The sequence below is a fragment of the Cebidichthys violaceus genome, unplaced genomic scaffold, assembly GCF_023349555.1.
Source record: "Cebidichthys violaceus isolate CVI_PGR_0920_01 unplaced genomic scaffold, fCebVio1.0.p SCAF_7, whole genome shotgun sequence".
NCBI lineage: Eukaryota > Metazoa > Chordata > Actinopteri > Perciformes > Stichaeidae > Cebidichthys > Cebidichthys violaceus.
Genome location: NW_027176927.1, coordinates 12602127 through 12611985, shown reverse-complemented (window position 1 = coordinate 12611985; position 9859 = coordinate 12602127). Strand labels below are relative to the sequence as shown.

The window sequence follows — 9859 nt, the reverse complement described above, 5'->3', positions numbered from 1 at the left end:
ATCAGAGTTGAGCACTTGTTGTGGTTGGACCCGGTGCTGTTTTGGTTGAGTGGATCTGTAATTACACACTGACACATAAAAGTGACACATTATTATTATTATTATTATCTGTATAAGCAGAATTGACGCTCATATTTCATTTTATGACATAAGGAGTTAAAAGCAGAGAACAGATGGGTGGAGCATGAGTCACAGGAGGAGTGGCACCATTGCATCATTTGTAGAGAAATGAAACTAAAGGAAACACAGTTCAGTTAATTTGCAAACACAGACCGACAGCAGAGCAGATCATCCAAGAAGGTGAAGTTAAACTCCATTGGTAATGTACATATATTTGATAATATTCTGATATTGGAGAGTATTCATAGCTTCGTAACATGTAACAAACTTTGCACCCTTTGTTCGTGAAGTGGCTCACACTAGTTGCATATAGGAGTCAAAAAACATGGATGGTTCTTGGCTTTAAAACCTCTCTTCTCCTCTAGATATGGCCAAGGCCTGCAGCTTCCTGTCTGAGGATCAGTTCCTGTGCTCCATCTGTCTGGAAGTTTTCACTGAGCCTGTTTCTATTCCATGTGGACACAACTTCTGCAAGGCCTGTATCAACAGGCACTGGGAGGACAAAGAGTGGTCTAAGTGTCCCCTGTGCAATGAGAGGTTCAGCAAAGGGTTCAAACTTCGGGTCAACACGGGATTCAGGGAGGTCGTGGAAAATTTTAAGGAACATAATGCCACAGCTGACAATAATTCCCTGGCCAAACCCGGACAGGTGCCATGTGACTGCTGCCTCGCCAACAAGTTTAAAGCCTCTAAAACCTGTTTGGTGTGCTTGACGTCTTATTGTGAGACACACCTAGAGCCTCATCTGAGAGTTGCGGCCTTAAAAAGACACAAACTGACAGATCCTGTGCATAACCTGGAGGACCAAATATGCAAGGAACACAACAGGATGTTTGAGCTCTTCTGCAGGAATGACCAGACATGTGTTTGTGTCCTGTGTACAGAACATAGCTCCCATGACACGGTACCTTTAGAGGAAGCCTTTGTAGAGAAGAGGGCTCAGCCGGGGAAGAAAAAGACAGCAGTACAGGAGAGTAAAGGTAGGCGTGGAAAGAAGGGTCAGAAGACAAAAGAGGCAGTGCAGACCAAGAGGAAAGGCAAAGATAAAGCGATGTCAAACTGTGTGGTGTCGAATCAAATGCAAGCTCCTCTCATTGTGGTGTCGAATCAAATGCAAGCTCCTCTCATTTGGTGGATTCCAAACCTATTCGATAGATGTAGCGGTGTTCCTGGAAACGGGGACTTTTCTCAAGGGAGATTCTACCATGAGGTTCAGGCTGAAGAGTTCAACAGCTGGGATTTAGGAGTAGTCAGAGAGCCGATGCGTGGGATAAGGACATTCATACCTAACCCGAGGAATGGAAACTGGGTCGTAAGGTTAGGAAGTGATGCCAACTGCAAGGCTCGACGTAACATCCCCGTCCATCTCTTCCGGATAAGCGAACCTAAGAGAGTCACAGTGTCTGTAGATTTTGACAACGGATTGGTGCTTTTCTATGACGCCGACACCGGAAACCTGGCCCACACTTTTGTCTGCTGCAATTTCATTGATATGGTTTACCTATTCTACTGCCCCAGTCCGGACAGCTGGGCACACAGGCTGCAAAAGAAGGTTCAGAAGATAAAAGCATGGTCTCAACTTCCAGATAACATAGTTTCTCTTTCGTTATATTGCCTTTTTCTTTGTATTATTTTTTTTATGTGTATTGTATAAACAAAATACTTTTTCTAAATCATGAAATTAAATAAAAACTCTTCTCCTTCTCCCTCCAGTCACAAACTAAATTATAAATGTTCATATACAGTAAGTCTGTAAATCACAATTCATGTTACAAGTTGTTTGTATGTTGTTTGTTCTTTGTATACTTGTTTTTTGATTTTGTGTTGAATTAACAATAAATGAGTTTACATAAAGTCTAAGAGATGTTGGTAAAGTCCTTTCTGAAATAAATCTTTATCACATTTCTGATCATTGAAGTGACGATGGTGACAGAGGCTTTATTCAAATACACCACTAGAGAGAGCAATCTACTTACCCTTCATACAAACAGCAGCCCGCATTCCCCATTGCACTCTGCAGTTAGTGTATTTGTAGGTGTTGAGCTTCATTTTTACGAGTGAAGGCCCAGGTATAAAATGCACGTCCGCCACTGGTTTTGATAAGTTGCAAGTGGTAAGAGTGAAAATTATGATCAGTGGTGGAATGTAACTAACTATATTTGCTTAAGTACTGTCCTTATGTACAAATTCAAGGTACTTTACTTGAGTATTTCTCTTTTATTCAACTTTGTACTTTTTACTCCACTACATTTGTCTGGCAGCTTTAGTTACTAGTTACTTTGCACATTATAATTGTTCAAACCTTTCCTAACTACCCAAACTGAACAACAGAGTATAAAAGAGTTAAAATAAGCAACACCTGAAACAAAATGTATTTGAACAAAGCACACCGTGACGACACATCACTCGTGTGCTGACACAGATACACAGACAAACACACACACACACACCTCGTTCATTGTGCTCATCTCTTGTTCATTTTTGTAAATGTCTGTTTCTTAACACTATAAATAAACATAAATCAAGTTTACTTTCAATAAAAATCCTTATGACTCATTTGGCTTGATTTTGAGTGAGCGGGTCAATATGACCCTGAAAAGCAGAGGTGTCTCATCTCTATTCATCTACATCACCCATGAAAAAAGTTTCAAAATGTAAAAAGAAAATGTAAAAAAAAAATGTAAAAAAAAATACGATTTGGTAGACTAATGCAATTTATATCTAGGTTTTAGTACCTAAAAAATAGTTTGAACATGTATTTTTCATGAAAACGAGTGAGTTATCCAAATTGAAATATGATCTATGGAGGGGTGAATAACTCCATTCCACTAAATACTGGTTGAATTGTTAGTAATGGAGTTGGTGATGAGGTACAAACTATATTTATTAGGATTTTTTGGTTTCTGACCACTTTTGGATGATTAAACATGGCCCGGCTCAAATTCACCCGGGAACATCATTGCTGTACATGAGAAACGAACATAACAGGAGGGTTGAACAGATTCCAGTACTTCTTCTTTATAGTCACCATCAGGGGCGTCGTTAGGTCTATTTTAGGGGGGCTGTTTTCTCTTCAAAGTACAATCCAACAGCCCATCATCATACTGAACTATTAGTTAATCGACATCTCTCTATTATTTGCATTAATATATCGCTCTAGTATTTTGAAACAATAATATCAGTCTCTATAGAAAGTTGTTGTTCATAATCAGTTAATGGCATATTTGACACTGAACTAGTTCATCTTTATCTCAGTGATAGTGTCCAAATGAGCATAAAATATCACTGGTATGTAAAAACTACACGGACAACAAAATAGATGTAAATGTTGATCAAAATCGTATTCCCTTCTGCTCATAATAAAACAAGTAAACTCAAAAGTTGACACTGTCAGGTCCATTCTCCATCCATTGTGTGCGGTCCCTTTAAGAATTAGGATTTGGGAGTGACGCGGATATGAAAGCTAGTTTATCCGTCTTTCCTTGACAAGCAGAAAAATGATTTCTCTCTTTGAGAGAAGTTCATATTTGTGTTGTCAAATTTCACTATGACCCTGAAATTCTGTCTCTTGTGTTATCATACACTGAATGCAAGCAAAACTACAGAGCAAAATCACACTCTTTCTGATTGAACCAATCTCTGAACTGTCTGAAACAATGGATATCCACGGCCCCAAAAATAATTGCTGCGCGCTGTGCACACAAACATGCCCCTCCCCTTAGGGCTAAGCCCCCCCTTTCTTTGAATCCTAGAAACGCTCCTGCCCCATTCCATTAAGATAGAGATGGCAAAATACATTTAAAGTCTTTATTGTACACATCTTAATGCTTGTAAATGAGTTACAAGAGACAACAACCAAAAGTTGCTTCAAACACAAATTTAAACTAAACAGGGAAACTGCACTTCAGTGGTGAGTCGATCGCAGTGGTGAACACTGGTGCATTAATGATTCATGACAGCATGAAGTCCATGGGCAGGTTATCGGTTTACTTTTAATATTCATTATTAGCCCCAGTGTCTTTTCAAAAATGACCACTTGTAGTTGCTGCAGTAGGGATCCCACAACAAAACCTTGTGTATTTAATTAAACTATTGGTCACATGGGGAAATTAAGGGATTACACTGCACGAATTGCTCATGTGAATATGACTTGCATTACATTGGTTGTATTTTTACATTACAATTTTTCTTCTCAAGTTCATGAATTTCCCCTCTTTGACAGAAAGGGTTTATCAGTCAAACACTTTTAAACGTCAGATTTCTGAATGCCTTCTCCCTTCACAGAGCAGCAGCAGACTTTGTTGGAAAGAGCAGTGTAAAAAACAAAAGCGTCAAACAGCCGGCAAACTCAGCCAGGCTGTAAAGTCTGTCATTCATTGACATGCAAACAGTCAGCAGCACTGAATCAAGGCTTACGCAGAGACGGCTGAATGATACGTCTTGTCTCTGTCTGTCAACGAATGAGAGGATTACAGTCAGCATCCATACTAGACCAATCTCTCACACAGATGTTATTTTACTCACACGGTACAGCAAGGCCGAAGGAAAATCTGAGCAGCATTGGAATGTGAACAAGCTAAAAGGAATTTAAGGGTTTTTATTAAAATCAAGATGTTACTGAAATCAGCTGGTCAAATACATTCTGTGTTTATCTTTTGTTGCAAAGTTATTGCTTGAACACAGCATGTGATAAAGTCTGTGTCCGTGTTGTTGTTTGTGTAACCCGATGGGAAATGGTTTTGAGTTTCAAGGATGACAGACAGACATTGCCATCCCAAGAGCCATGCTACAGCGAGTGGTCCATCTTTTTATGTTTTCATTGTTTAGCTTGCTCTTTACTCTTAACATACTGTATGTAAAGAGAATGCAACACTAGGATACACTCAAAATCCTCGATCCACAAACATAACCAACATGTAACATGACCACACACAGCTGGTCAGCAGACACCATAACATAGCTGCAACCAGATGTGTCGACCACAGTGTCAGTCCACCTTCTGATTCAGTTACTGGTGAGCTAAAGTTTCCAATGAAGAGCTATTTTAGGAAGCAATAGCAGTCCCACAGGGGATAACAGGGTTTTCCACTGTGACCCTGCAGGTGGGGTTCAGGGAGAAAGGTCAAAGGTCACCACCCAACTGTCAGTGGGGCTCGGGGGGTTCGGTAACTTCTGGGTCCCATGTGATACCATGAACATCCTGCACTGTTAAAAGGGAATCCAGACAAAGACGTTTACCCCAAATGCAGATATGTGAACACTTTAATGAGACAAGGGATTATGGTGTATATATATGTGAGAAGAGAAATCAGTGTTTGATTCTTATGTGGTTACATATATTTGATGATCTTTTGTATTGTTTTGCTTTTATTCAAGGATTTATGGTTAATTTATTGTCATTATGTAACACAGGTTTGCGCAACAAAATTCAGTTGTAGCCCCTTTGCTACATCAGAAAAACATAACAAAACAAAACAGTAGTGCATTCCTGTAGGAATTGTTTAAATTTGCATCAGTATTGATCAATGTGGAGCAGTGTTAGTATTAGGTAACACTTGACATACATTTGACACATCCATGGTACCACATAACAGTGTGATGCAGGGCAATTATCAGCCTCAATCAAACAACATGAGAAGCCAGATGTGAGAGAAATCACATGTTTTATGTTTAACATTAAGTCATTAATGAAGACTACTCATTTGTTCTTTAGTTTTAAGTCCTATCTATTCATAATGTATATATTCCTGTTTCCTCTATTATCCTCAGTTTAAATTCTTAGGTAATTCCTGCTTGATTTTTCTTCGTCTAACCAATTCAGCCTAAAGCTATCCCTCATTTAAACACAAGTCATCATCTCATTTATCATCCTAATGATTGTATCTGAGAAAAGATTGATTTTAGTGTTGAATGTAGAAATATGAATAAAGAGATTACAACTTTGATACAAAAAAATACACATTTATTTTCAAATGTTGAGTTTTACAGTATTATTGAGACAGATACAGCAACAAGCAGTGTGAAGTATAATTCAAGTAGTAAGCAAAACAATACCATACCAATATATACAATTCATGTTTACATTGTTACCGATTAAAGCTGTGTATTTGATACACACTCGGTCAAACAAGCTATACTGCAAGTATTTACAAAACTTTTGTCATGTGCACTACTTTTAACAAAAAGAAAAACCTAAAAAAACATACAATTTAATTTATTGAAGGGAACATCGACATTATACAACAGGGGTCAGATTTCGCGCAGATGTTAGAAATGACACTAAGTAACTACAGTGACCTCTCTTTAGACCAGGTCAGAGCACACAGTCCAGTTATTTAAAAAATGCATCCCATAGATTTCCATGGCAGTGCCACAAAAAGGTAACAGCTCACCCTGAGGTCCTTTATTTCCTTCTTTGTATTTTATCAATGTGAAAGTAATAGGATTACAGTATTATTATTTTTTTAATAGATTTAGGTGTCAAAGTGTCACAGTACAGCAGGTCTTTTATTCTGAAAGAGGAGCTACTTTCTCCTTTGCTGAGCGATTTTCCTCATGATTTAGGCTGAACAAAACACTGTGGTTTCATGCTCTTTGTCTAAAAAACTTGTATTTCTTCCTGATCAGCCAACCCGACTGGCAATCAAACTATCTGGTTGGAAGCAACCATGACACTCCTGTATGTCCCCACTACCCTGTAACTTTACACCTTCATGTTTGACCTCTTAAGAAGAGACAATGTAAGAACACCTACAGACATCCGTCCAACTGAAGTCTGTTGTGAATGGTTGGAAGTACACCACCTGATATATCACAAGGCTTAAGTGCTTTGATTCTACTAAACGGTAGAAGATGACACTTATTTGTCCAAAGGATTTTATGAATACAAGTATGATTCTGACCATAATAAGCAGATCTAATCGTATTTTCACTGTTGATATATCACAGACTTGTTTTAATCTAACATTTAGAGTTAATGCAACTCATGTTTTAAAGTGAATAAAAAGCTATTCTCCCTTCAATAGGGATTTTAGGACCTATAACCGCTGTATCCCATCTCCGATGGCTGCCACACAGCGTTGTCTTGGGGACAGTGGCTGTGACAGGCACAGGTCAGGATCACCATGACGGGTCTCCTGGTTGTTTTACCTTTGGCACACTGGAACTCCACCAGGGCGGTCTTGGTTCTGTGGGGGGTACAGCAGCGGCCGTCCGTGCAGGAGCCACAGTAGCGAGGCTTGTAGGCCTGGACGCTGGTGCAGTTCTTATAGGAGAGGTGGACGGCTGTGTCGCTCCTCACCATCCTCTGACACTTACTGCCTCTCTGCAGGGAGAAAAAGAGCCATTCACCGAATGCGTGTGCACTGTATCTTTCTAGAAAATAGTCATTCTATGTGATTTTGAAACAAAAAAGTACAGTAGCTTATGTATTATCATGCTACTGGCTTTACTAGAGAGTAGAAACTCCTACATAAAGGACATGGCATCCAAGTTGTCCCCAAAAAATTACCTTCTGTGCAAGTTGTGTCAGCTGCGTCTGGTCCTGCTGGTTGTCACAGGGTCTGATCATACACAGTCGGCTCTGCTTCATCATCTCACACCGACGGTTCTTATTGCTGACCCTGGTGGCCACTCCCATGCCACAGGTTTGAGAGCAGGCGCCCCACTCCGTGGTCTGCTCGATGCAGTTAAGGCTGGGGTCCCAACCGTCGAAGCTCACCGTTTCCTCCTGACGATAGGCTGAGGGAACACATGGGCGGATAGTGGGTTAGAGAAAGAAGTCACCATGTCATCTGGTACAAAAAGTAGGCTAAGGTGTATACTTGAAACTTGAAAGCAACCAATCCAAGAATGTAGAAAATGTTTAGGGAACACAATGCTTGATTGGATTCAACTGACTGCAGTGATGTTTAACATTGCAGTGATAACACTGTTTCTTTCCTCTGTGTTTCCTCCTCCTTTCTCAGCTCTCACTCTATTTTCCTCGTCCCTTCCTTCCTCTCTTGGTTGCTGCTCCCTTACCCTGATCAGGTCAGAGACATGTACATAACCTTTAAACTCTGTCTCACACTGCAGTGGCACTGACGTCAAAGAGGAATGGTTGATTGTATGTGTCTATCTGTATATTTATGGTCTATCTCGTCCCATCACACCTTACTTCCAGTCCACTCACCCGCCATGGCAAAGCCGCCCAGTGCACTGGCCTCAGCCTGGGGCTCACACACCCACTTCTCGCAGCACTCTCCAGGCACCTGGACCCTGCGTGGCATGGGGCAGTCCGGTCCAGGCAGCATCACGTCCACGTTGCAGCGCGGCACACAGGCGATCTGCCCATCGCGGCACATACACTGGTACTTACAGCTGGGGAAGAAGGTCTGGCCATTCTGATAGACAGAACCGTCCAGAACACACACATCTCCTTCATGAGCTGGAGGAAAGAGACAAAATAAGGAATTTATTTATTTAGTTTTTTTTTTTTTTTTACAAATTAAATCATCTCTTATCCACAAGACGTATAACTGACATCAGGACGAACAAAATGAACAGAGCATCTAGCGTATACTGGACATCCTGAACACAATGTTTGGGGATGTCCACTCACCGGCACAGATCCCAGTCCTCCTGTGGACCTCGACGGTGTATTCACACTGAAGCCCTTTCCGTGTGTCACAGGGGTTCATTTCAGAGCAGACCTGCCCTTTCTGACGGGCACACACCAGGCAGCAGACGCAGTCATCCAGGATCAAAGGCACCCCTGGGAGACACATGGGGGGCTCCTTAGGGCACTGGCATCTCCGAGGGCACACCTGGGACCAGACTATTGTAAACACCTGGGTGGGAGACAAAATTCATTGGTGTTTTACATATTGTTGAAAGTCTTGATCTATAATCCAACCAAAATGACAAGCCTACTTCTTGTGATTAAATATTACATATAATCATGTGTATTATACAAAAGTAAAACCTTCTCCTCATAATTTGTATAGGATGCAAAAGTTGCTAAACATTTTGTAGGGTAATTCATTTTACATCTTGTGAAAAAAGGGACATTCACAGAATAGCAAACAATGACTTAAGTAAACTTTAAAACCAATTACTTGCTCAGTGAAACTCATTTGTACTGTTGGTAAAAAGTGGCTAACCAATTCATCAATTTAGGTAAATTAAGACAACAACTGTGAAAAATTGTCTGTGAAAAAAAAGAATCCGATAGTTTCCAAAGTGAGAAGATTTTTTAAAAATAAAATAAAATAATGTCTTTATCTTAAACCCATTCATCCCAAGAACTTCTGGTGTCACAATATAAAACACTATCTCAATGAAAACAGTCAGTCACTGATGTAATGCCTACCTGTGCTGCAAAGAAGACAAAAAGAGCTCTCTCTGACAGATTGGTCATCTTCCTGTTAAATAAAGCAGAATCCAAAATATCTGCAGTCTAAAAAAGGGTTTAGTTGTCTTTACTGGAGCTGATCTGAGTCCTTTGGTTCGGGGTGGAATCGTCTCTCCTCTCTAGCTGTGGTGTAGCAGAAGGTTGTGATCTCTTTGTCGTTCTGGCTCAGGGCTCAGGAGAGGAGGACCTTATATAGCGGAGCTGTTCTGCTGTCACCATGACGACAAACAGGAAGGAATGTCGGCGAGATCGCCCAGGGTGTTGGAGGAGGATGAGAGTCAATGAGGATACCACAACATATAGGGAGGTTCATTTAACATTCTGCTAAAAAATACTTGCTTTTTA

General features: G+C 40.5%; 2 protein-coding genes across 3 annotated transcripts; one reads left to right on the top strand and one right to left on the bottom strand.

Moving 5' to 3' along the window:
• Positions 1–240: 240 nt before the first annotated feature.
• On the top strand, positions 241–1955 carry LOC137891300 (E3 ubiquitin-protein ligase TRIM47-like). Of its 2 annotated transcripts, none has more exons than XM_068735851.1 (2): positions 241–300; positions 486–1955. In XM_068735851.1, exon 2 carries the CDS (start codon positions 488–490, stop codon positions 1772–1774), a length of 1287 nt encoding a protein of 428 aa, XP_068591952.1. In that variant the 5' UTR covers positions 241–300; positions 486–487; the 3' UTR covers positions 1775–1955. The 2 variants fall into 2 exon arrangements, with proteins under 2 accessions (XP_068591952.1, XP_068591951.1); XM_068735850.1 differs by having other exon boundaries at positions 243–319.
• A 4111-nt stretch (positions 1956–6066) lies between these two features.
• On the bottom strand, positions 6067–9654 carry LOC137891196 (CCN family member 3-like). The gene is made up of 5 exons (XM_068735693.1): positions 9473–9654; positions 8723–8951; positions 8294–8548; positions 7631–7860; positions 6067–7444 (listed from the first exon to the last, which is right to left on the bottom strand). Exons 1-5 carry the CDS (start codon positions 9518–9520, stop codon positions 7151–7153), a joined length of 1056 nt encoding a protein of 351 aa, XP_068591794.1. The 5' UTR covers positions 9521–9654; the 3' UTR covers positions 6067–7150.
• Positions 9655–9859: the final 205 nt, after the last annotated feature.

What these genes read in the sequence shown, in the direction of transcription:
- LOC137891300 (XM_068735851.1), top strand. Translation starts at nt 488, where the DNA reads ATGGCCAAGGCCTGCAGCTTCCTGTCTGAGGATCAGTTCCTGTGCTCC.
- LOC137891196 (XM_068735693.1), bottom strand. Translation starts at nt 9,520, where the DNA reads ATGACCAATCTGTCAGAGAGAGCTCTTTTTGTCTTCTTTGCAGCACAG. An exon ending in TTGTCTTCTTTGCAGCACAG is followed by an intron (nt 8,952 to 9,472) that starts GTAGGCATTACA and finishes TCTCCCACCCAG; the next exon opens with GTGTTTACAATAGTCTGGTC. An exon ending in GGGCGGCTTTGCCATGGCGG is followed by an intron (nt 7,861 to 8,293) that starts GTGAGTGGACTG and finishes GTGTTCCCTCAG; the next exon opens with CCTATCGTCAGGAGGAAACG.